We start from the raw sequence: 27,146 nt of genomic DNA, 5'->3' as shown, positions 1-27,146 counted from the left end.
CACACAAACCCTGGCACTTTGTTGCTGCATAATTTACATTCCAAAATTCAAAACAATGTGAATTTATGTGTCCAGTTAACTTCATTTGCACAGCCATAAAAACAACACAGTTGTTGTGAGATTGGCAGCATTCTGAGGAGAGGAGCAGAGTTGAGCGTCCCCCTGTTCCGTTTGCGTTCCTTAGCCACAGACGTCTTCTCCCTATACCGTGCCATAGAGTTAAGGGAAGTGGACTAGACACAGGAGGAAAAGCAGTTACTGATCCTATCTTCCACACTCACTATGGGGTGATGGGGGAATCACAGGAAGTTTGGTCGAAAATCCCAGTTATCCTTCTGTCACAAAGGAACACAGATCAGTTCTGGCATGTATAAGGGTTTGTATAACTCTGTCTTGTGGTTTTGGTCAAAGGAACAAATACTCTTGGCAACAAGAGCATATGGGCTGGTTTCATCTGCTTTCTTGTGTTGGAAGACTGCCTAATAATTCTGTCTCAGACAGACATAGAAGACCATTGTCTTCACTGAGGCATTGAAATAATTGTTGGGGGCAAATGAGCAAGCAACAAGCAAATGCATGGACAAGCATACAACAGATCTGAAACACATCTCACCATTCCAAATCTGCGTTCATCACTTACTTATTAAGACTTCCAAGTGTTCCACGGCAGATATAAACAAAAAGTTTTGATTACATTCTCTGTGTAAATTTAGCAGTATCCACATGTGAAATACAGCTATAAAATACATTGTTGACATGCAATTGTTGACATACGACAGCAATTGTTACTCATTTATGACATTTCAGTTAGAATAGAGACATATGGCGCAAGAATGATAAGATAAAACATATTTATCAGCGAATCCATAATCTAAGATCCTGTCATCACAATCTCTGTAGTGCAAATAATATAAAATTATACCATCTGAATGAAGACCTCCTTTAACAAATTGCAGCATGACTTTTGATACTATACACAATTCTATTTAATCAGGACAAATTAAATTTTGAAAAGCTAACAAGGGCAATGTTCTTTAAACAGGTGCACAATAGTTAGTGCAGTAGCATTTGTAATAAACTCTTTTATACATTTATTTTTAGTTTAAACTAATAGTACATAATAACTTAATCTAAACTCTTTGAGTTTACTTTGCTGGTAACAATGTGCTGTGAACACATCTAAACTATTTTCATTCTGATTCAAAACAACTCTATCTGTATTATCAGCAGGTCAAACATGTCAGAAACACTTACAGATATTTCTAATTGCTTCACTGCCAAAGACAACAGTATTCTCCAAGAGCAGAACACAGCTAAGAAAAGAGATCTGAAACAGGTTTATTATCGCAAGCAATTAAGAAAAGAGATATGAAACAGGTTTATTATCACAACCAGTTCTAGGCAAGCATCTGGAAATGCTAACCTGCATCAAGAATTTCCACAAAAGCATTCCTAAATAAAGCCCTGGAACCTTTATACAATTATGACAACTAAGTTTACTTGAAAGGGGAAAATTGCTTGCAGTTTCAGTTACAACTCTGTTTAATCTTTACTTTTCATGTAGGTGTACATTTCATGCAATACAAACTGTACTAACCATCATGTCTTTTTTATATTTTTATATCAGTAATGTTAAAAATGAATTCCATCAAAATTTTGAAAATCAAATTCACCATTCTGTAATTAAAAGGAATATTCCACAACTGGTAGTTAAATTATCTTTTTAATGTGGCTAAACCTCTTTTACATGACCTAACATAATGAAAACATATTCAAAACAAGAATTATTCGGCATTGTTTAACAGCTTAAACGGCAGTTCCTTTGTATGGTTTCGCTAAGTCTCTCTGAACTAGTATTTCCGTAACCCCTCCTCCTCCTCTGTGTTTCCTAAGAGTCTCCGTGTGTATGTGCCATGATTTACACAGGCTTTAGATCGCAGCATCTGCGCGCGTGTGATAAAAGTTACAATGGGCTGGGGTAAGATCCGTTATATCTTTGAGGAGCAGACGACTATGCAGTACAGTTTTGATGTCAGAAAGTTATGGAACGTTGGAACTGGAGGTAGAATTAATCTGCAGGTAGAATTTATTAAAGCTGTCATTTATCGCCTGACATCACCTGGTGAACTTCAAATACTAAAATGATTATCAACAAGTGTTAGGACATAGGAATGTGATAAATAAGATCATTTCGAAGAATTACAATTTAGGCAACTTATTTATTTCCTTAATGACGTAATAAGCGCTTAATGATCCGTCATGTCTATTCATAGTGGCCCATGATACATAGATGCACCTGCACTACTGTGTATCTTTAAAAGTAGTAGTTTCATAGATCAAAGTACCTAAAATTATTATCTTCTGTAACCAAAGAAACGGGGCAACAGATTATAGCGGTGAAAACAGCTCAAATGTCACTGCTCGCCACAAAGCAATTACACTTTCTTTCATAATCTCTCACCACCTGTGCCTGGGTCCAGCCTTGTCTTCTGACTGTCACATTGCCCCGCTCAAAGTGCCCTGGCGAATGAGCGCACTGGTTAGTGTAATTATACATCATTCCCCATCATTATATTGCAATTAATGTGCTTGTGTTCAGATGAGCTAATTCATTTTCAGTACAACACAAACGAAGCCAACTGGAATTTAAATTAAGTTTTAGCAGCCTACGATTTTCACCGCTCAGGCAGACGTGAGTGATAGAACACGAGCACAGTCTAGCACCAGATGGTAAGTGGAGAATCCTCGAGCGACAGGGCAGTCATATAGCACAACCAATCAAAAATCTCTGTGGATACTGGCAAACTATCGAGACCAAATTACGATTAGAAACTTAAATGAGAGAAGGAGCATGCGGTCAGACTGAACGAATTTCCCCGTCACTTGCAGTAGCCAACTATAGGAATTATTCAGTTTTACATATTATCAAGGAACACCCATATAAGTAACTGTAAAACTGCAATTAAATCTGAAATAATCCATGTATAATGATATATTATATTATATAACTCGTTGTATGTAGTCCTGAATCATAAAAAAGAAAGTGATCATGACGCCTTGGCTGGTTGTATATCATTCCTTTCCCTCACTGCACTTCTAAGATGTGTCTGACCGTGATTTAAAATAAACTACCATTCCACTATGTAGCCTACGTAAAAGACTATATGTTATCCGAGGTCACACGTCATGGCACGACAGGTAGCCTACATTGGCAGCAGAATTAAGAAAATGTATTATTTTACCTAAACTGACGCAGTTATGAAACCTGAAAACACTAAACAATTGCCATTTTACTCTGTCATTCCGAGTCGATTGCAAGGAATATTATACGAATTATGGCAGTTGTGAATTTAAATAAGTGCTCATTAACATACAGCTGAATAGTAATCTCAACCCCCATCGCTGCCACAGGCCCGCATGAAAAGCCACATGAAAGCGCCCTCAGCGCGCTTCTAACGAGAGGCACGCGACTCAACAATAAATGACACGCTGCATTCGAGATAGAAGCTGTTCGTAAGGCGTTATGCGGCACTATCGCTCACTCTCTAGGCAAAATAATCCCATTTCATTTTTTTCAGCCATTTTTATTTTATTCAGGCATACGTTGCAATCCTTTCATTCATTAGAACATACATCTAGTAAGGCAAATAAAATCGTAATTAATTCTGAATGTAAATATATTAAGATAAGACTGTTTCTGTAGCCTAACATATCTTATCTTTAATCGGTAATATTTAACACCTTATTATATGGTACGCACGGTACCAGTGCTTTATATCAGAATTCAATCACGTTATTTACCGTGAAAGGGTGAATTCATTTCGCATTAAACCGAAACTATAGGTCGGGATGTGACCCCGCTGTGGCCGTGCACACATTTAATGATGTAATCATTCATTCAAGTGACTGGACCATACTGACGAAAGTATAGTGACTAGTTTTTGTTTTGTTTTGTTTTTTTTTCCCTCCGAGGTGAGGAGTTTGTCGCTGATATTTATCCAAAACGGTGTTAAATATTTGTACGAAAGATTTGTATTAAAATGCGTCCGTTATAAATATGTCAGCAGATATGTCATTTTTGTTAATAATCACCCGCTCTCAATTGGTGGTCGGCACTGAGGTGGTGGGTATTAAGCGTGGATATCATTGTTGTTCTAGCAAAGGGGCAGTTGAATAAAGTGGGCGGTGTTTACTGATGGACAGTTTATGTAATGAGCAGCGCGGACACAAAGCCCGTATAAATACTCCGGGACGCAAGAAGTAAGAGTTCATTCACGACTTAGAAGAGAAGCGTTGGGACACCCGACGTTACAACCCTAACGCACAAAGTACCAAAACAAGACATTACCACTGACACGACATACATCAAGGAGATCATTGTGGAATACTGATCATGCACGGTGGACAAGCAAAGGATAAGAGGGAAAAGACTGGATATTGATCTTCCGTTTAACCTTCACCTTTCTGGATAACCTGGAAATTTGAATGTGCCCTTTGCGCATAGGAGGGAAGGACGAGGGGAACTCAACGAAGCTGACGTGCAGAGGAATATATTTTGTCGTTCTCGTACTTTTGTGTTTTTGTTTTTTTTAATCGAAACCTTACATTTTGGAGTAGGAGTTTTTAGGGAATATAACCGTGGGTGACGCGGCTGCCCACGAGCATCGGAAAGCATGGCAGCCTGGTTCACCTTATTCATCCCATTTTTCTCGACGCTTTTAACGCAGGTAAATAATTGCAGGTATTAGGTGGGGAGACTAGTTCTTGTCAACAGTCAGAAAAGTATCAGCTAATAACTACAGCACTGTCGTAGTTATGCAGATATTGCAGTGCAATGTTGTGATGCGTGTCATCTTTTCTCTTTAGATATTTGGAACTGGTGTATTCGAACTTGACCTCCACGAATTCAAAAATTTCAAAGGTTTGCTTGCAAATGGAAACTCGTGCAAACCTGACTGCAGGACGTTCTTCCGAGTTTGCCTTAAAAACTACCAAGCGGTCGTATCTCCAGGTGATTGTATCTTTGGAAATGCCATTACACCAGTACTTGGGACAAATTCATTCAGAATTGGAGGTGACGCTCTCAGTACACCGATTCGACTGCCACTGAACTTTGGATGGCTGGTAAGACGCAGAGAAATTGCTTTTAAGAGTAGACTTATGTACTGAAAAGTCCATAAAAGATGATGGCAACAAATGAAAACAGTTTGTAGAAGACAAAAGCAAGTATGTAGATTAGCCAATCGAAACTCATAAACTATTAAAATATTTTACTCACGGCAGAGAAAAATACCGCAAAATCATTTCTATTCCACTTTTGTTTACTTCATTGTCTTTAAGGCATAAATTCTGAAAGTTCGTGTAGTATCCTACGGATGATCCACTCGTGCATATATAAACTAGCTCTTTAATATGCTACTATATGTCATTTTGTGTTCTTTGAAGATGTAATTACAGATTGTTCTATTTTTCTTACCCCTCAGGGATCATTTTCTTTGATTATTGAGGCCTGGTATTCACCTCTTGGGAATCCACCTGTAGGTAAGTGGATCTATTTGTAGCCACTAGAGGGCAACACCACAATATATATACATATACCTTGTAGTGCGCAAAGCATCTTTCTTTTTCTTTTCTTTTTTCATTTATAGTGTAGATTGCCTTAATTAATGTGTCTTTTTAATTTTTTCTATTAAAAGCTTACTTTAATAGAAGTATTTTTTTTCAATAAGAAACGACACTTTCCTCTTGCTTCAAAACACCTTCACGTTCTCATACTCGAACACAATTGAACTTCCTGGGGTTTATTTTTGGCGTGGGAAAGCGCAGAGGACTTTGGTGAGAATACCCAACGCTTGCCAAAACCATCCGACTGCATTTTCCTGTATTTTACACCTTTCTGTGTCCCGCCCTTTGGAATGGGATAATAGCATGGGAATGTTTTGCTTTACTTAAAGGAAAAGGAAATTAATTTTACCCTATATATTTCAGGTGCCCTGAAATAAAAGGCAGTTAGCCAAATTACAAAAGGCCAAACGTTTAACATTTATTTTTAAAATGCATATAATAAAAACTAATATTTTGCGATAGTGTCTAATAAAACTTAAATGATAACACGAACTACGGTCTTAAAATGTGACTGTATGTTTTTCTTTCTCCCTAGACTCAGACAACCCCCATTTACAGATTAGTTCTTTTGCCATCCAAAGAGAGTTGGAAGTAGGGGCTGAGTGGTCTCAGGATGTTCAAACCAGGCAGCAGACGGAGCTAAGGTATTCTTACCGGTTCATCTGCAATGAAAATTACTACGGCGACAGTTGTTCGAAAATATGCACGCCCAGGGACGACCGTTTTGGCCACTACACCTGCAACCCAGATGGGCAGTTATCCTGTCTCCCTGGCTGGAAGGGAGAATACTGCGAAGAACGTAAGCAATCAGAGATCACAATCCACTGGCCTTAAGGCGACTGAGGCTTCACCTTCTGTCATCAAACAGAACAGTTGTTTTCTCATGTGCAAACATGGTCCCTGCTTTTAATAGCCTTTTATATAAATCGTTCGTCTAAGAGTCTTCTTTTAAAAAAGAAAGAAAGAAAGAAAAAACAAAAGAACGGAAAAGGGAAACCCAGTTTATTTATTTTGCATTTTATTCATATCAAGCATTTACCCTGACAATAACTGATGTTTTTCACAAATGTAGGCTAATCTATTTGGGGCATTTGACAAAGTTTAAACAGCGGTATCTTTGTAGGTCCTTGCCAATTTTGGGCGCGCACTGCTTCAGTAGTCTGGCTAGCATCCATACAATGGTGTGCCAGGCCACTTCCACGAGCCATTTGGATTGCCAAAGGTTTAGTTGTCTTGCTTAGTTTATGTTCTGCAAGTTACCAGTTATTCACAGATGTGCATTTGTCTGGACTGCACACATATTCGACCTAATTCTTTTGAAACTAGTCTATGACCAGAGATACAGTTCTTCGAGACATCGCCTGGCAATCACACTGACATACTGGTTTGTGTATACTCCACGCGCGTTCTTAGTAATTTAATCCCAGGCGAGCGGCATGGCAAGGGGGAGGCAAGCACGCGCCGGGTTAATCGCGGTATTATTATCCGCCACGCGCCACGAAATTGTAGTCCCCATTGTTGCTCTGCAGCGTAGCAGCTGCAAATATGGTTCGCACAGACTACATACAACAATAGGGGCAGCTGTCCGTTATTGAGATAGAGCATCTGTTCTGGCCTAACCAGCAGCTCAGTACGGGTCAGATACCAACTCAAAATCAATGTCACATACAGCCCAACACAAACAACAGTAAATCAACCTGCTTCCATAGCAGTTGGCCAGTTTAACAGGTTCTCCTAAATTGTGTGTACTAGCAGGGAAGGCTTTAGTCAAGCTTTTTTGTTTTGTTTTGTTGTTGTTGTTGTTGTCTTGTGTCTTGTTGAAAATAAACCTAAACCCCAGCAATACTTATACTTAGGAGCATCAGTCATGTTAATAAGCCTCAATTCACCAAGATGATATTTTGAATACTATTTAATATTATAATTTTTTAAATAACTTGTAGTACCTTGTGTAATCTGTTTCTGTGAGTGTGATTATGCAGTATGTTGCTTGGTGAACTCAATCTGAGTTAGGCTTTACTTTCAAAGCTAATCCTTTGGCCTCTTCGTTGACTGAGCTTGCAACCATCTATTTAGTCCATTTAGTACTGAAAATGCTGGCACCACTGGAGCCCCTGTACTAACAGCAGTGTCTGTTTGTTGTTGCAGCAATCTGCCTCCAGGGGTGCAGTGAGGCGAACGGCAACTGCTCTAAACCCGGAGAGTGTGTGTAAGTACGCAGTCCAGAAAAATGGGTGTGTGACACACTTTTGAATGAATTATTATTGCTCAAACATCCCTGTGTAATGCCAGGACACTAAATGGGAATCAGATGTTCGTAAAACTCCCATAGCATAATGGCTGCTTGTCAGCATGTCCAGTACGCCTGAGATTCTAGTCCTGACCTCACACCAGAAATCTGTCTCTTCGCCTCGAGTGTCAAGCTCAGGCTGTGTTCATGCTGTCATTTTATTTTCACTCTACTGGCCATTTCTGACCTATTTAGAATACAGATCCCCGCAATGGGAGTTTAGCCAAGATTATCTCATGGTGCTAGATACACAATTTATTTGCAAATCACCATTTGGTTGTGAGTGAGAATAATCCAGCAAAACTGTAATTTGGTAAATATGTGGTTATGATGATTAACATAAACATACAATTATAGCAAATTTAGTTTGAATTTTTTAAATGGGTACTTTAAAAATCCCAGTGTGCTTATGTGGAAATGTTGTGTGTTGCAGCTGCAGAGAGGGTTGGCAGGGCACACTGTGCACAGAGTGCAAGAAACACCCAGTGTGCAAGCATGGCACCTGCCAGCTGCCCTGGCAGTGCGACTGCAAGGAAGGCTGGGGGGGGCTCTTCTGTGACCAAGGTGAGCCTGAACACTGCCTTATTCCCCAAATGATGTTTAACAGCTAACTGAACATATTATTGAATACATTTGAAGATACCTGAGCAAAATGTGATGAAATAATTGAGTATAATTTTATAATTCAAACTGAACACTGTATATATAGGCTTTTTGCATGATGATGAATCGTATAGCAGCTACAGTGGGAATGGGGTAGAAGCCAAGATGGTTATTCACCTACAGTCGGTGATAAGAAGTGACAATTTAGGATTGTAACCACCAGGCACTGTAATTGTGCCAAAACAAACACTCTGAAGTGGAAAGTGGAACGTAGGTCCTATTTTAAGTGGTGTCGTTGGCGTTTGACACTAGATCTGAACTTCTGCACCCACCACAAGCCGTGCATGAATGGAGCCACGTGCATGAACACTGGCCAGGGCAGCTACACATGCACATGCCCACCGGGGTACACTGGAGTCAACTGTGAGCTGGAGGTGCGACACTGCGACAGCAGCCCCTGCCAGAACCAGGGACACTGCACTGTAAGTCAGGCCTCTGCTCAGTCACCAGCTCTGATCCTAAACCAGCACACCATTCTTATGTCTTTGCACTGCTGTTTGTAACTGCATGTACTGTGCCAGCACTGAAATGACATGCTTATCATTTGTTTCCCATGTCCTTGTCAAATTGGCTAAATGTTGTATCCAGTTTTGTATAATGCTTAACAGAACAAAAAGGGATGGAATAGTGCCCTAAAGGCCTGTGTCTTCTGTCTGCCTATAGGAGCTGGATAATGGCTACATCTGTACATGCCTGCCAGGCTTTGAGGGCACATACTGTGAACACAGCCTGCTAACCTGTGCCGACCGACCCTGCTTTCATGGGGGCAAGTGCCATGAGCGTGACAATGGCCGCAGCTACTCCTGCGACTGCCCCCGAGGTTACACTGGGCTCAACTGTGAGAAGAGAGTAGACAAATGCACAACCTGGCCCTGTACCAATGGTACGTCCCACCCCATCTCACCCAACCACTCGGCTAGACACACCAGCAGGACTTAGCTGTTCCTTATCAATTGTCCTTAGAGCTATCTGGGCTTTCCAGAAGTTAGACAGATTATATCTCTACCCAGTAGGTAGCAAACTTGATGTTTTAATGAGCATACATTTCATTACGTTCATATTATGCTAGTGTGTTTCATTATGCTTGTGACTATTACTGTAATATGAAAAGTCTGGAAGCAGAGAGGTTACTGTGGTGGTGCTTGTAGAATTTAAAGTGGAATTTATTTCAGTTCTCCAGTAATATTATCCACTCTGTTACCCCTTCTTCGATTGAATTTAAAGATCAATTAGGGCACGTTTGTGTATTTTGTGTATGTGTAATTGATGCATGCCTGTATGTTCCTGCAGGAGGCACGTGTGTGGTGCTGGCAGGTGTACACATGTGCAGCTGCCGTGCCAGCTTCACAGGCCCGCGCTGCGAGATCAACATCAACGACTGTGCATCCAACCCCTGCGTCAACGGCGGCACCTGCCATGACCGCATGGGCGACTATGTCTGCTCCTGCCCACCGGGTTACAGAGGCCGCAACTGCCACCAGCTCTCCGCCGCATGCCCCTCCCAGCTGTGCCTCAACGGTGGCTCGTGCGGCACCATGCCAGGCGGCCCGCCCGTCTGCTTCTGTCCTGCTGGCTTCACGGGGCCCCGCTGCGAGTACTTCGCCGTCACGCTGCCCATGGCGCCTGCCTCCAGCGAGCCCCAAGACGGCTTCCAGTGGGCGGCCGTCTCTCTGGCTGTGGGCCTGGTGGCCCTGCTTGTGCTCCTGTGCATGGTGGGCATCGCCCTGCGGCAGGTCCACAGGCACGCCAGCACCGAGAGGACTCACATGGACACCATGAACAATCAGTCAGACGCACAGAGGGACAACCTGATACCCACCTCGCAGCTGAAAAACACTAATAAGAGGGTGGGACTGGAGGTAGACTGTGGGTCAGAGAAATCCAATTACATACACAAGAACTACCACTTAGACTACAACTCAACGAAAGATTTCAAAGAGACCCCTTCGCAAGAGGACAAAAGTCACAACTATGAAAAGTGTTTAGAAGACAAAATACCACTGAGTAGAATGTACAGGTAAGAGAGGAGATTTGCCTGTTACGGTGGCAGTTAGAATTATATTAAAGCTTGTGCTGCTGTAGAATATAAGACATAATTTAGATAAATTCTACCATACTACGATACCCTCTGTTACCCACTGTTTTGGTTTCTAGCTGTCTAAATTTAAATGTGTATAATCTCAAAAGCCCTATCCACATTTCAGCCCCTATCCTTATTCACGTGTGTAATTTATGCAGTTGGTCTGGTTTCCATTGATGTGATTAATATAGTTAAAAGGGGATCTCAATCAGAAGCCTTTTAAAGGGGTGAAAATTAAAACTCTCATAATATTTTGAATCCCAACAGTAAATGTCCATCTACTTATAGATCACAGTTGGTTGTGGGACCCATATCCTTTTACACTGATTTAACACTGTGTGTGATTTGTTTGTGCAGTGAAAAGCCAGAGTGTAGGATATCAACGATATGTTCCCCAAGAGACTCCATGTACCAGTCTGTGTTTGTAATAGCAGAGGAGAGAAGTGAATGCGTCATAGCAACTGAGGTAAGAACGGACAGGAAATACCCATAATTCCTTAAAATGGCCATGGTGGTGGGTAATGTAATTTTCATGTTAAGTGCTGTAACTGTTGTTATTTATATAACAACCCCACTGTACATATCAAAGCATGCCTCAAACCCGTGTTCTTCTCTCATTGCTCTCTCCTCAGGTATAAATGACAGGAGGGTGTGAAGAATAGGGTGAGGAAGACACAATCAAAGCAGAACTTTCTGGATTGTTTACAAAGACTGAGAGACTGGAGATGATTAGTTTGTGAGATCCACTGCTGCTCTGAGAAACTTGAGAAACTGGAGAGAGCAGAAGCCTGCTCACTGAACACAACGTTGGTGTTCTGTTGACATGTGTTTGTGTACAAACGTGTACAGACCTGGAAAGTTTGTTTTTTTATCCCTCCTGCTACGGTATGTTTTTCCCTCACAAACTGTAAGTAAAAATGGACTTGCAAGAGGAAAAAAAAATGTCTATGGCAGAGAGAAGTGGTCCCACCCCCACATAGAGTGAGCGTTCTCTCTCTCTCTCTTTCTCTCTCTCTCTCTGTCTCTCTCTATCTTCCCCCCTCCACTCACTCTCCTTCACCCTCTCTCACTCTCTTGTGATAATCATGGACACATTGTCTGCCAACTAATCGTTAGAAGGTGCCAGGGACGTCCAACCCTTCAGCCAGCATTGCCAGCTATGCAAGAAGAGAGCGCGGGGGGGAGGGGGGTGCAATCAAAGACAGCCCACCCCAATCAGGAGAAGAAATGAATGTCTGAAAAAATAAACATGTAGAAATGTCAATCATATCAAAAATGACTGTTGTTCTAAGATTGTATACAGCCCAAATTCACGAAAAAGCCTTAAAAGAATGGGACAGGATGTTCATTTTCTTGGATTGTTTGTAAGAAGGGAAAATGCTTGTGTAAAGAACAGGGGGGAGAGCAGGATTGCAGTATATCGAGCTGTGCCGGCATCCAAGAGGAAGTGTCACTGGCTTCTTTTATGCAATATGGCCCGCAAGTACAAGACTGAAAGGACAAAAACCTGAAATCGTGACTGCTTACCACTGACTGCCTAGCATTCATTTTGAGACCAATAATGTAATTTTTAAGAAAATGATTATGTCCAGAGTTAATTTAATTATGACACACTGCTCTTTATATGTTTTATACTATTATTTTGTATATAATGCATATTTATAAGAACCAAACATCTGAAGAATAAAAATGTTAATTCCTTTGACGTATGATTTTGCTTGCTTTGGGAAACATTTAAGATACTAACATGGATTTTCTGCTTTGCAATTATCTGGATTTCTCTCCATCTAGCAGCTCCTCACAATCCTGTAAAAAACACCCTCAGCACCCCAAACACACACATACACACACACTTCCTCAGTTGTAAATTGGCTTGAAATTCAAATCCGTTGCCTCGGATACAGGCCCCTTGAGCTGGTGATGAGCGTGCGCACCATAGGAGTGGCCCCTCCTCAAAAAGCCGAAACAGATGCCCCAGGGTGCGACCCTGCGTCGCTATAAAAACAGCAGCATATGCCACCCTCTCTCTTTCCACGTGGCCGTGCACATAGCGTGCGGAGTGGCAGTAAGGCGCTCACACGCACCCACGTGTGCTCACACGCACTCACATGCGCTCACACACGAACGGGCTTCAGGCACCAGGCTACTCGGCCAGTCCTCGCCTTCAGAGATAAAGGAGAGATCTGTGCTTCTGCCTCTGCTGCTGCCCCCACCCGCAATAAACCAAAACAAAAGGGTAGGCAGATCCCATTGGCACCATATTCCTTCAGCAAAGAGGAAAAGGCTACAGGCTTTCTAGACGTCCAACTGACCAGTTGGAGCAGTCTGCTGCGAGAAGCAGTATTATTTATTGCCACTTTTCAATACAGTCAAAACAGGGTCACCTGGGGTCTCCACTTAAGGGAGGAAGGGTCAAAATGTCATCTGTCATTTACGTTGGTCATTATGTACTCAGCCAACTTTGGCCTTGACCTAAGCTGAGACTTGGTGAAAAATAAATGAGATATTTTGAAATCACTAAAGAGAAATCCCAGAGTCGGCGATATGGGACAGTTAACCACATTGTAAGACTCAGTGTCAAGCCAGTGACAAGCTCACCTCTCTGGCCAAGACTCACAGAAGCAGACCAGTCCTGCCCTTTAAATCATCACCTGGGTCAATGTCAGCCCTCACAGGACACATGCAAGAGAGGGCATATTAGAAAGCATTAAGGTAACAAAGATAACTACAGACGATGCTCCACAGTAGTCTCTCTCGCAGACACATACGAGTATGGACAGACCAAGAATATGGAAGCAAGCAAGTGATTCTCTGGACTGAGAATATTTGGACTGTACCTCACTACACAACAGGAGAGTAATGATCCAAACGTTGCTTTAAAACCTTTTAGAACGTTTTAAACAGGAACAAACAGCAATGGAAAATCGCCTGACCCACACAGTCAAAAGAATTTTACCATTCACATCGCTAATGAAACTAACATGACCATTCAGTGAGAACAGCAGGAGCTAACTGTCAGAAATGACTTCTGGAAGAACATAAAGGCTTAGAATGCCACTCCAATTACATACTTACAGAAACTTTATGAGGGTATTCTTCAACTATGTCAGACTGTAGCTGAAATATTATGGGGAGATATTTAAAATATGTCAGACTGGAGCTGAAGCCAATAAAGGATATTTTGAAGAATACAAAATTTACAAAACAAATCAACGATCAGTTGAAACCATTTTGTTGTGTGAATAAATATATTATGCTGTTGCGCAAATATAAATGTCATGTTTATTTTGACAAGGGTGCTGTTGTTTCCAAACTGCTGGCCTGTATTATATACATAGTGTCAGTCAGTGTTAGCCAGTCATGTCTTATCATGTGTCTGAGCGAAAAGGATGCCCAGATTGAAACACACACATTTCACAAGGTTAGGAGAGCGCTTCCTTTAGCAGCCTGAGTGTAAAACACACTCGTTATCACAGCAATTAGTCATGAGCCTTCCACTGAAACCTGTTCCCTAACCCTGTTCAGGAGAATGAGTGAGAGAGAGAGTGTGTATGTATGTGTGTGCCACACTCTTTGGCCTCTGGGTCTCCATCACATGGCCAGGCATTCTCATTGTGTTATAATCACAGCATCCTGTTTGTGACCTAGTGACATCATTTCCTGCTTCCTTTCTGATTAAAAAATGCAGAACATGCCGGCACTAGCCAAACGCTTTTCTCACGCATCTTTTTTTTCTGTGCTCCAGGTTTGCGTGGATATCACAGATTTCAGGACACCAATTCATAACAAACAAAAAGGAGGTCATATCAAATTAAGAATATTGTTATTTTATTTCCAGTTCCTATATATATATACATATTGTGTATAAGTGCTGTAGCAAACAAAGGTCAGTCTGACACTTGCACAATTACACTTGTCTTATTCAATGCATTACGAGCAGACAAAAATAGGTCTACAGCAAAGCTGAGTTGGAAATGGTCACCATCACTGCAAGGTTTTTAAATACAGCACACAGGTTTTCAGGTCAAATTACTTCAAATGACTCACAATTAAAAATGACTGTCAACTGATTCAAACCAGGCATCCTCCAATCTGCAGTTACTATTAATTAACACTAGGGGTCAGTAAGATGCTCACTGAGAGACTTACTGAAGGTGTCGTCGGCTCACTGATGATCATTTATTACTGTGATACAAGCTTTGGTTTATCGGATTTGAATAGGTTTTGGGCAGAGATTAAACGAGCTTCTTCCATTTGGATTCGAACTCTCTAAAATCCTATGTCCTGTTACAATTCTTTTTCATATGAATCAATGAAAGAAATAATGTGTTAGCTGTCTTGTGTTTCTAGTGCTTCTCACTTTTATTTTGTGTTTATTCACAGATTACTCTGGGAGCAAATCCCCTAGCCCAGGACCAGTACACCCCATGGAGCCCATTCTTCAGTTTGGTTGATTTTTGAAAGGGATATTTTTACTTTTCTTTCTTTTTATTTCATTTTTTATTTATTTTTTAGAGTGTTCATGTAAAACCTGGTCATGTAAAGCACACCACACCTATCAATCATGTTCACATGGCTTGGACTGAAATGTAAATAAAGAAATGAAAACCATTCTGTGGAATCCGCACGTAGGCTTTTTTCCCGTGCCACGTTTACTGTGTACACAAGGGCACACAGCAGCCTTGAATGTCGAGGCCTAAGGTTACTGGTGGAGAGTGAGTAAACAGGCTGTTCCTTGAAAGGTACAACCATGGGAGAAACACCACCCAGCCTTTCAGCAGGCAGAGAAAGCTCGTGCATCACGTAGACTTTTAAGGAGCTTACATTCGCTTGTATCTTATGATACCAGCTAATGCCTCTATTTATAGATAATCCTATTTTAACTTAAGAGGAAAGGGGACCCTGGACTAAAAACATAAGGAAGTGTTGGGAGAGGTGGGGGTGGGGTACTTTGTTTAGCAAAACCTGAAGTAGGCCAAATTAGGGGAAAGTTCACATGAAAAAAAAGAAAGGGTCAGAGACAGAGGTAAAACCTTGGGGATCTAAGGTTCTAATCTTCAGATTTTGCCCTGTTAAACTTGGGTGTTTCTCAGTAGTTCACCTATGACTATATGTAGTAGGCTTTTTAACATAAGGGTTAATTACCCATAGGGCTAGTGCATTCTGCAAATGTATCAGGCCACCATGCATGCACATGTAATAGACTTAATGATGCCATGTTTTCAGAGAACTGAACATATTTAGCCAGAGTCACCAATAGCAGAGTACAGGGCAATGATGGTGATGCGGGAAGTTTGGTCCTTGGAGAAACCCAGAGATGTTGGCAGAATCTTAAGATGTGAATTACAGTGATGCAACAAATGAACAACTGGCTTCAGTCTTACTCAGACTGTGCTTTCCAGCCCCTGTTCTTAGAGCAGGGTCTCCTAACCCAGTCCACAGTCTACATTTTGGTACATCCCAGGTCACAGCAGCCCTGTACTAGGTATTCAGTTCAGTTCTGTTCAATTCAACAATTCAAAAGACCATTTTAAGTGGTAGACATAAAACAAAATTTTAAAATGTCAGACACCCTACACCACAAAACAATCAGAAAACAATACATGATCTTTCAATAGTCTCATTCTCAGTTTGAAACCAAAGATAAATAAACTTTATTTACATGACGCTTTTATCCAAAGCAACTTACAATTACGACTGAGTACAACTTGAGCAATTGAGGGTTAAGAGCTTTGCTCAGGGGCCCAACAGTACCTTAAACACAAAGCTACCATGAACCTTAAAGGAAACCCTAAACTTTATTTAATTCAGTGTTCTTGGTCACTCAATTCAGGGATCACCAGAAGTGCAGATAAAGCAAAAAAACAAAACAAAACAAAAAAAAAAAAAAACCCATGGCGCTTCAATGGGAATCGGATTGGAAATACTGTCGGTATTTCCTTCTCCAACAAACAAATTCATCAAGAGGTTATCAAGCCTTGCATGTACTGAACCAAGCACCTGAATAAGGAAAGTACTAAATTGTAAGGAAGAAATTCTTTACTATACATCAGGTAGCTATGGCTTTATCAGCTCACTCTTGGGAAGCGATACTAGTCTAGGCCAAAGCCAAAATATTTAGTTAACATCTTTTTAATATTTATAATCTCTCTCTCTCTCTCTCTCTCTCGCTCTCTCTCTCTCTCTCTCTCTCTCTCTCTCATAAGGTATCATCCTAAAATCATAATTCGATCATAAAATTATATTCTTTCTTTCTTTTCCTTTTTCTTATTCCAAAAATACTTGATTTAATACCTAATCAAACCTACTGGTGTTCTAGGAGTGTTTACATGAAATGCTTCTGACAAGTTGCATCAGCCTTCCCGTAGTACAGATGATGCAAATATTTTAAATAGACGTTCTTTTGACGAATAAGCATACGGAGCAAATATGATTGATAGTTCTTTAACCAATAAAATAATCTAGAATGCAGGCTCAAGCTACACTTCTTGCCCAATGAAATGTTCGAATCATGATGTAATCAGGGTCGTTGCACATCTGAAAAATTGTGATTGGACAAGAGGAATTACAGCCCACCTTTTCTAATCTGTCATTGGCACAGAATTTGGGCGTAATGACGTACTCCCATGGACAACTACAGCATATATGTAGCCGTCAGTCCGACCTTCATTTCATCACCCGGCCAGGCAGAGTATCTAACTAGAGGTGGTTAATAATAAAGCTAGCTTGTTAGCTAGCCAGGACAGTATCGATAATTGGTTCTTAACGTCGTCATTACTAAACAGTCAAGTATCTAACGGCTTTTCTTTTCTTTAAGAACTCTACATAGGGCGGCTAGTGCGCTAGCCTGCCAGGCGATTTTCGTTTAGGTTTTGACTTCGCTCGAGCCGAAAAGGCGGAATGGCATTTTAAGGCATTATGCGGCAACACTAATGCGTCGGCATGCACCAGGCAAAGAAAAACGGTTTGCGAAACTCCATCTTCACGACTGCCAAGCAGTTGGGCTCCAATACCGTCCGCGGTATAGCGGTGAGCCAGCCGATACCTCTCCTCCTTGACCGAAGGAAGCTAACGCTAGGGAGTTAGCTGGCTAGCTTTTGAGCCAGCCAGCTAGAGCTAGCTGTTTTACGTCGAGTTATTCCACCAGTTATTGTGAACGTCAGTTATTGTGAACGACCAGAGAAGGTTTCTAATCTCTCGTAATGAAGCCTCAAGACATAGTCGCTGGCAAAAACAGCCTCTGGATTTTCGGGTACGGTTCGCTGGTTTGGAAACCCGATTTCAAGTACAGGAGGAGCAAGGTCGGGTATATTCAGGGCTATAAAAGACGCTTCTGGCACGGGGATAACTTCCATCGTGGAAATGATGAAACGGTGAGTTGATGTTTAGTGATGACTTTATAGTTTAAAATAATGCCTGTCTTTGAGTGCATTTGAACTCTGATGTCATGCTGAAACCTCATTTTTCTGTCGTCATGGCAGCCCGGAAGAGTGGTGACGCTCATTGAGGAGGAAGACGTAAGTGGAATTTACAGTTTGTTTTACATAATGGAGATTCAGATATAGCACAGTTAATTGAGTAAATGTCAGGGTTTGCGTTAGTAGTAGTAAGTAAGATATTTTAATTGCCTCCTACACAGGCCTGCACCTGGGGTGTAGCCTTTGAGGTGACTGGTCCTCAAGTACAAGAATCTCTCAAGTACCTGAATGTCAGGGAGGCGGTGCATGGAGGCTATGTTACACGAGTTGTCGATTTCATGCCACGCGATGAGAACCAGGTGCCCGTCCAGGCCCTGGTTTACATCGCTACAGCTGACAACCCGATTTACCTCGGGCCTGCCAGTGTGGAGGAGATCGCTGCCCAGATATCTGTGTCCAAGGGGAAGACGGGCCACAACATGGAGTACCTGCTTCGCCTGGCTGACTTCATGAGGCAGAGCTGCCCAGATGTGGATGACCCCCACCTGTTCTCCATCGAAGGAGCTTGCCTGGCCATCATTAGGCCCATACTGTTGGTGGCTCCGCTACCTGTACCTGCTCTGTAAAGCTTGGAACAGGCTGCCAACATTCGGTCTGACTCAATAACATGCTTCTGTGTTTATGCTGATTGCATCCCATGCACTACAAATGCATTAATGTGTCTTACTGTACTAAGAGAAAAGTGAGGTCCTTTTTTAATTTTTGTAACTAGTGTGCTGTTCACTGTCCATGTTTCTTAGGTCTCTACTACATAAGATGTCTATGGAGCAAGATAAAAGGATCTGTTGCATAAAAAAAAGATCTTGAGAATCTGCATAATTCCATTGCATGCATAGTGAGTTGGCAACAGATTTCTTAATGCGGTTCTCATTTGATTTGCACTCCAAAGATGACTCGGCCATCCTAATCTGTTAAATTCCCTTTGAGTCCTTTGTTGTAAAAGGTTCCTTAGTTGTCACTCAATGGTGTCCTTAAATAAAATATGTAAATGATAACTATCTAGAGTGTTTAATTATTGTGACCTCTTTTGATATTCCAGTTGAATGTTTTAGGTTCTTTGTGATATTTTTGGTAGCTTTTAACTGGAGGAAAAAAAAAAATTGTTGGTTATTATTCCCAATGGCACCTGTACATTAAAAACATCAGGTGAGCAAGTGAGATGCATTTGCAATAGTGCACCACTGCCTAGCTTTCTTGTTTCCATACAGCTGCCTAACTTGGCAGGTATTTTGGCTATGACTGCCTCCTGTATGCACAAACATCCAGGGTTATGCCAATTGGAGCAAGGAACACACTGCACTTGGAAGACCTGTGTTTACAGTGCTTTGCTCCGAAGGAGCAGGAAGCAGAGACAATGCAGATAAAGCCAGGAGTCTTGTCTTTGCTATGAACCTGCACGCATTAGGGCAAATCCTCACACTGTTCAGGCCATTACTGACAACTCTTGTCAGGAAACTGGAGTACAAGTGCAAAAAAACCCTTTCATCTTTGTGATCTCTTCCGTACATTCTATTAAAATGATTCTGTATGTCACAGAGAAATAAAATTGCACCTATTTCAGTCAGTATGATATCTTACCTGTCTTAATCATAACAAATGTGAGCATGGAATTATAGAATGACACTGTCAGTTTTGATATACCATTTAATCTTTTTTAATTTTACTATTTTTAGCATATACATTAATTTTGAAAGTTCTAAAAATAAAAAGTGGCCCTCATAATGAATGTGCTATAGGACAAACCTAGCATTAACTATCCATTGTGGACTTATGTATGTGACCATATTGAATTTGTCTAGTTAATTTGGTGTTGCTGACAGTCAAAACTTTCACCTGAGGAGATTTTATAACATGCAAATTAGCTTTATTAATTATAGTTAACTGCTTCCCCAGCCATTCTAAAGACAAACGGTGATTTAAAAAATTGGACAAATGCATTTGAAATTATTTTGATTTTTATTTTGGATTTATTCCAAGTTAGTAAAATGACCACTTTTCTCTCACCAGTATGTACACAGTGACCTATAAAAATAGACAAGCATTATGGGAAATATGGAGGGCTCTGAGCAATATCCACTGCATTATTTACAAACACTGGACAATTTTACCACATTTAGAGACAAAATAATCCCCAAAAATCACTGATCCCACAAAAATTACGAACTTTCAACATGTTTATCTTTTAAAAAATAAATGGCTTCAATACAATATACAGGTAGCACAAATTTCATAAATTACCAACTTTTAACTTAAGCTATGATACATTTTACATCCATCAGAGAAGTTGAAGTCAGAACTGACCCCACAGCAAGCAGAGTAGTGATATTTTCAAGCAGTGCTCCCCTCCACTTTTTTCACTCCCTACAAAATACCTGGAACTCTTTCTCCTTTCAGGTCAAAATATATATTAGTATTTAATGGCAAAATCTAATTTGCAGCAAATAACTTTACAAAAAGAAGGCTGTTTGGCATTTTATATAGCTAATTTTGAACCTGGAACACAATCCATGTAGCTGTCCATAATAAACGTCTTATCTTCTTCGGTTCGAGGGGCTGAAATAAATTTTACCCTACAGCTCTGCAATTTGCATGCTCCACTGCACAATGCCCTTCATAACTGGGATCAGATTAAGTGCAAGTAGAGGAGCAAAGTTTTGAATCCATATTCTACTATTACTCACTAAAACACCAGCACCTGTTTTAATGTCAAGACTGTTGAAACTGGATGGGAGAGCAAGTTGTTTACTTATACCGAAGGTTAACTGGGAGAGTGACTGAATTTACTGCTATTCCAGAAAGGGGAGAGCATGTTAGGCAGCCCTTTGTTCAGTGCATGATGGAGTTTTGCAGGGGTTCTCAAGAACATCTGATGCTGTTTTACTACCTCACAGTGCACGTAATATTTCATGTGTTACGGCTATTGGTTGTTTCTTACTCATAGTACTCAAAAATATTTTGTCCTTCACAAAACAAATATATTTAACAAACAAACTTTTTGAAATAAACAGGAATTTGCATTTTACCTCAAATTTCAAGCATTCTTGCCATTTCCAGTCTTCCCCAAATAAGATTCTCCTCTTTGATCTATGGGGTTAAGACCACTGCTAAATACCAGGGAAACGAAGCAAAGGTTCACAGTGACAGCAGGGCTGGTGAAATGTTTTGGGTTGGGTAGGAATCCCCTTAAAATGTGGGGAGCCCTGCCCCAAGACAAACATTACTGGCCAAGCTAGAAGCACAAAACAAGCCTCTCCACACACACTGCTACCGCCCCCCATGACTGCTTGGACCTTTGCCTCTCTTGGAGGGAGTGTGATGGATGTGTGAGCTGCCATGTGCCAGCATCTGCGAGCTGGGGCCCATGGTGCCCCCTTTAGCCTGGGAGGAAGAGGCACCCACAGGGATGAAGGTGGCAGCTGAGGAGCGGGCCAGAGAAGGCTGCAATGGGCCAGAAGCAGCAATACCTGAGAGAAGAGTCAAACAACACAAGGCTCTGTGTACTGCTCAGATAAACCAGTGCTGAAAGGCATGAGGAAGTATTCAAAAGAACGTCTATGACTATTCATTTAATGCAGGGGTGGTCACAGACTGGAATATGTTTAACAATGCATATTAAAGATGGCATATAAAAGGCCAATTCAAACTTCTGGTACCTTTGTAAGCATTACCTATAAGGAATGAGAAGACAATTTGAGGGACCTATTTTATGGTGATTGGCATGTACCTAAATCATTGAGCTGTGTACCTAGAGTACCTTTAAACAGCAGCAGATTGCTAGCATGCACCTTTAATGGCATAATTATAGGATAATGCACAAACATTATAAGTATGAGTGTGTGTGTACGTGCACACAGAACCCACCTTTGGACACACTGTAGCCATACGCAGCATACGCAGCAGCTGAGGCGGCCGCTGCCCCTGCCATTGCTCCAGCCATGGCTGCTGCACTGCCTGCTGTTGACTTCCTCCCGCGGCCCTTCCGGCCTGAGCACTTCCCCGCCCCTCCAGAACCTTTGGGCCGTCCACGGCTCCGGCCGGACCTCCCTCTGCCTGGGCTGGCTGTGTCTTGAGAAGAAACGCCTGAAGGAACATAGCGTGAGTTTCACTGGAAAGCCTGGCCCTAAAACCCCAACGCCATCTACCTGCCTGGCCCCAAAACCCCAACACCATCTACCTGCCTGGCCCCAAAACCCAAATGCCATCTACCAGCCTGGGCCCAAAACCCCAATGCAATCTACCAGCCTGGTCCTAAAACCTAAATGCAATAGATCTACTTGGCCCCAGAAACTAAACCCCACCTTTGGACCCAAAACCCAAATACCATCTATCTGCCTGGCCCCCAAAACTGAACCACGCCTACACACCTGGCCCAGCTCAGCTTTTTTTTTTTTTACAGCAATGAGCCAAACCCAGCAGGCTTGAGGCAATTCTGCCAGAGTGATCATTTTACGAAAGGCTTCTTGCCTTCCAGTGACTTTTTAGGAACTTAACGGGCAGGTTTCTTTCTCTCCCTCTCCTTTTCCTGCCCTCTAATCCTTATGGGTGCCAAGGCAACCCCAGCTGGTGAGAGAGCGAATCCAGCCTAGAGCCGTCATGTTTATATGGTACTTGATTGCAACCACGTGGCGCATCGAACATGTGAGAGAGACGAAAGAACAGAGCGGCTCTACAGCAAATCGAGCAGGCTTGGCAGAGTCCTTCCACAAGTGTGAGACGGTACACCAGTGGGACTGTTAGCTAGCAGACTGGATGTAGTGTCAAACATACAAATCAAGGACAAGGTCTGTGGGAAAAACAGTCCAAAGAGTTCCTCTGAAAACCACAGCAGAGAATGGTTTTATATTGCTTTGACAACCCTCGTGTTTACTTAGCTTTTTAAAGCTTTTTTATAGCTTTTTTGGTCTCTGTAAGGCCATGGGGCCCTTTATATTCGGCCGTTAACTCTCAGACACCATGGACATTTAATATTCACAGCACGAGCCACAGGACTTGCTGTCAGTGTCTCTCATTCTCTCGCACACTCTGCATTAATGATAACAATCGTTATTCGTTATGCCTTATTCACGGCACATCATCACTGATTTCTGTTTATACGGGTGAACACCAAGTTGGCTTTGTTTAACAAAATGAAGACCCAGATGGGACAAAATGTTGGTATTTTAAGAGAAGCGTGCCCAGGAGCGGTTTGATCAGCGTGCAGGCGTCGCCCGCGTTCTCACCCACCGTTCATGTTGTCCGACACGGAGCCGGTGCCAGAGGCGGGCGAGTTGGTGGCACGCGACTGCGGGGCAGAGGACGCCGGCTCATCCACGATCACCAGCATGTCACTGCTGCTCTCGTCGGCCGGGAGGGAGCCTGCCTGCAGCTCGCTGCTCAGGGAGATCTGCGGAGACACACACATGCCGCGACGTGGAGGACGGGAGAGGACGCCAGGAAGGGAAGAGTGAGGATTTTGAAAGCCATGGTGGACACAGGAGTGTGTGAGGGCCTGAGTGATCAAGTGCCAGACTGGACCATATTTGCACACATGAACACACTACACAGCTCAGCACTGGAGAGTAAATTCACTTTACTCTTGGTTTGGATAAATAGTTCAGTTGCCATGACAAAACAGCAAAATTCCAATTAACTGTTCAAACTGCACCCCCTCATGAGCGCCCCCCACAGAGCACCACAGGCTGTACCAGGCACCCAGTCAGCTCTCATCCCCGGAGCACCGCACCTCGCTGAAGGGGCTGGGCATGGCCGAGTCCATGTCCACGCTGATGAACGAGTCCTCGCCGTCTGCCGACAGGTTGGAGTTGTCGGCGGAGGGGGCATAGGGGATGACCAGGGTCCCTCCCTCCTTCCTCCTTTTCCCCTCTACATCGTCCTCCTTTTTCCGCTGCGCAGAGAGAAGCGCGGGGGGGGGGGGGGGGGGCGTTGTAAGAGCACGACCTGCAGGACGTCTTGGTGATGCAAGCGTGCACTGGTGGAGAACGTTACCTTCTCAGCGTACTTCTCCCGTTTCCTCTTGCGCTCCTTCACCTTGCTGCTCTCCTCCTGCTGCCGTTTCTCCTCCTGCCTCAGGCGCACTGCTTGCCAACACGGGCCGATCACCAAAACCACGGGCAGAGAGAAAGCCAATCAGAACAGAGCCAATCAACCTATCAGCATCAGCACGACCTCGTAGAACAAATGCATGCAACAGGAACTAGACAGGACACGAGCAGAGGTGATGAGGGGTCGGGTAGTCAGATGAATTAGAGTTCAACAACCTAGCCATTGTTGTAACATTCTGAGTCAGAAGCAGAGCGTTTTTGTAATCTGAAAGCACAGGAAGAGGCAGGTTGAAATGTGGGTTAAACAAATAAACTAACGTGCCTTTCGCCTGTGATCACTGGAAGCCACACGCCTTCCCCCACCCCCTCACTGCGCTCCTTTATCAGAACATCAACTCACGTTTCTTCTCCAACTCCTCGTCATCCAGCAGCAGACTGACCACCTCCTTGGGCTTAAGCGTGTCGGGTTTGAAGTTGCCACCTGAGATCACCATTCTTTGAATCTGAGACCCAGGAAGCAGGACAGTGATTAGCCAAAATAACACTCAGGTGAACCTTTCACTCAGGGTGATGCTCAAGTGTTAGTCTGTATAGCAGGTATTCAACCCCAGACCCTGAATTCTGGATTTTGTAATCACTGATTACAGATAGCTTTTAATGTGATTTATTCCCCTAAATACAATAATGCAAATCACTTCCCACAAAGTTCAGGCACTATAGATTTTCCATACAGACCGGTGTGATGACAAAGTGACAAATCAGTTTTACAAACTGTTTAAATAACTACCAGCGATTACATCAGTAGTAACTAATCTGTAATTACAGTGTCAGACATTGAACTACAACATTCCAATGGCAAATCAATCATAAATACACTACAATTGTAAAACGACAATGGTATGATTTAAAATAAATTCAATACAATTTTAAGGCATTCTTCAGACATACTTGGCAGACAAGAGATGTGTGAGAAAGGCTTAATTAGAGCGGGGTGTGTAGGTACCTCACTCTTCTCCTTGGCTCTCTGCAGGATACGCTCCTCAATAGTGCCCTTACATATGAGGCGGTAGACTGTGACCTGCTTGGTCTGGCCTAGCCTGTGAGCTCTGTCCATGGCCTGCTGGTCCACGGTAGGGTTCCAGTCACTGTCGTAGAAAATCACCTGCACCGGCACACACAACAGCGTGCTCACCACACACATCCTCTGACAAACTGCCTCACGTAAGCTGCTTCTATACACTACCTTGTTCTTTTTTTTTGGGGGGGGGGGGGGGGGAGATCTACAGTGTAAACGCTCACATTTTCTCTTTCTTTTATAAAAGTGTGAATGGAATTTTGATTTAGGAGCACGCGTACAACAAGACGCATATTTGGATGCTGCTGCTGCTGCTATTTTGTGTGGTGGAAATCTTCCTGGACAGGTTAGAGAAACAATATAATGATTGCAGCAATTGCTGTGCTATGAACTGACTCTGAGGCAGTGGTAAAAAAAAGAAAAAGATAGTTTATTCAAAGACTCAGCCTGAGGACGTCTCAGTTATATACACAAGCATCCGTAAGGCCCTTTCTCAGGCCAACTTTATGCTGTTCACCCATGGGGCATGACAAGAAAATTAGTCTGCGCTTTGTGCATGTCAAATAACATAAATAAAGAATCCTAGCTAACGTGAGTATCAATATGACTGCTTACAGAACCTATGTAAAACTGTTATACATATGACGTGCACACGAGCTGTAACCCGATGGGACGGTTCAATGTTGATTCAAAATTAGATTTGATTCAAGTTCTTGTACTCTAGGTGATTGTTGGTTGATTACTTCATTAGTGTAATTGGATTTGGTTTTCAGTATAGTCTGAATAAATCATTGTCATCTCACTGCATTGTGAATAAAAAGCCATGTCAAATTGATGCTCATAGATGTCTGTGTGAGGTCCTATGTCAGGAGCACCAGTGATCTTTGGCAAAAAGCTTCCCTCAGAACCTTGGCAGGTGGACCAGGGGGGTTCCAGAAGTTCACTAAAAACTACAAGCCATGTGAATTCACACACAAGGTTGGTGTGTGTGCTAATGTTCCACCTGAAGATTCCTGACTCCTGAAACACAGCCCAATTATCATCAATTAAGCCGTTATAGAGGTAAGCTCTGTAGCCTCACCGTATCTGCTGCAGTTAGGTTAATCCCAAGACCTCCCGCTCTTGTGCTGAGAAGGAAGACAAAAATATCCGTCCTGCGAAGGAGAAAGGAAGAGAGATTGAGAGAATGCGTAAAGAAAGGAGGGGCTAAACACGCTACAGCCAGCACACCAGGAGTAACAGCAAGAGACATTTCAGTGTACCACATGGACCTCTGCTAAATACAAAGCAGACCCCACTGAGTCTCCCAGATAATGCAAACCAGAGACTGAGAGGGAGGCTGGTCAGGGGAGAGTGGAGAGAGACAGAGAGACAAAGAAAAAGGCAAGGAGACAGATAGAGAGAAAGAAGGACAGAGATGGACAGAGAGAGAGAGAGAGAGAGAGAAAGAAAGAAAGAATTGTGATACAGAGAGAGGAAAAGAAACAGACAAATTCAGAGAATGAGAAGGAAGACGAGAGACAGGCTGAAATCAAACTCTTCTCGGAGGAGGAGGCACGTTGAGGCTTGGGGGTTTTAGACTCTGTGGAAAATATGCTCAAATTATCTTAAGAAGAGACAGACACTAACGTCTCCATCCGAGCCTGTGGTGAAGGACGGGTCCGAAACCTGAGGTTCACTCCGGTCCCCCCCCCCCCCCCCCACCTTCAGAGTCGACTGTTAGCTCACCGGCTCTGGAAGTCCGCTACCATGTCCCGGCGTTCCGAAATCTTGGATGAGCCATCCAGCCGCATGTAGGTATGTTTGCGGTACACCATGTACTCCTGAGGATCAGCGAGAGGCAATAAAACAAGAGGAATTAGGCTTTAGGAATGTCCTCTTTCAGCTGGCAGCA

At 42.6% G+C, this 27,146-nt stretch overlaps 3 protein-coding genes across 4 annotated transcripts in view; 2 read left to right on the top strand and 1 right to left on the bottom strand.

Annotated features, from left to right (window-relative positions):
* The first annotated feature begins 4,270 nt into the window (after positions 1-4,270).
* On the top strand, positions 4,271-12,363 carry dll4 (delta-like 4 (Drosophila)). The gene is made up of 11 exons (XM_026999697.2): positions 4,271-4,727; positions 4,867-5,124; positions 5,484-5,541; positions 6,161-6,424; positions 7,774-7,834; positions 8,349-8,479; positions 8,831-9,000; positions 9,242-9,461; positions 9,869-10,595; positions 11,016-11,124; positions 11,291-12,363. Exons 1-11 carry the CDS (start codon positions 4,674-4,676, stop codon positions 11,294-11,296), a joined length of 2,058 nt encoding a protein of 685 aa, XP_026855498.2. The 5' UTR covers positions 4,271-4,673; the 3' UTR covers positions 11,297-12,363.
* Positions 12,364-17,309: 4,946 nt separating this feature from the next.
* Positions 17,310-19,131, top strand: chac1 (ChaC, cation transport regulator homolog 1 (E. coli)). The gene is made up of 3 exons (XM_026997921.2): positions 17,310-18,031; positions 18,140-18,175; positions 18,298-19,131. Exons 1-3 carry the CDS (start codon positions 17,861-17,863, stop codon positions 18,700-18,702), a joined length of 612 nt encoding a protein of 203 aa, XP_026853722.1. The 5' UTR covers positions 17,310-17,860; the 3' UTR covers positions 18,703-19,131.
* A 942-nt stretch (positions 19,132-20,073) lies between these two features.
* ino80 (INO80 complex ATPase subunit) overlaps positions 20,074-27,146 on the bottom strand; it is a 33,282-nt gene continuing 26,209 nt past the window's right edge. For both annotated transcript variants that reach the window (XM_026998703.2, XM_026998712.2), the window contains exons 29-37: positions 26,981-27,075; positions 26,334-26,406; positions 25,181-25,339; positions 24,578-24,680; positions 24,122-24,210; positions 23,859-24,020; positions 23,360-23,519; positions 21,998-22,216; positions 20,074-21,600 (exon numbers count right to left, since the gene is read on the bottom strand). In XM_026998703.2, the coding sequence (XP_026854504.2) occupies positions 21,401-21,600; positions 21,998-22,216; positions 23,360-23,519; positions 23,859-24,020; positions 24,122-24,210; positions 24,578-24,680; positions 25,181-25,339; positions 26,334-26,406; positions 26,981-27,075 (1,260 nt within the window). In that variant the 3' untranslated portion in view covers positions 20,074-21,400. The remainder of the gene's footprint in view (positions 21,601-21,997; positions 22,217-23,359; positions 23,520-23,858; positions 24,021-24,121; positions 24,211-24,577; positions 24,681-25,180; positions 25,340-26,333; positions 26,407-26,980; positions 27,076-27,146) is intronic.

Source organism: Electrophorus electricus, chromosome 3 (assembly GCF_013358815.1).
Source record: "Electrophorus electricus isolate fEleEle1 chromosome 3, fEleEle1.pri, whole genome shotgun sequence".
Lineage (NCBI taxonomy): Eukaryota > Metazoa > Chordata > Actinopteri > Gymnotiformes > Gymnotidae > Electrophorus > Electrophorus electricus.
Note: the sequence above shows the minus strand (reverse complement) of the source record. Positions and strands in the feature narration are given on the sequence as shown.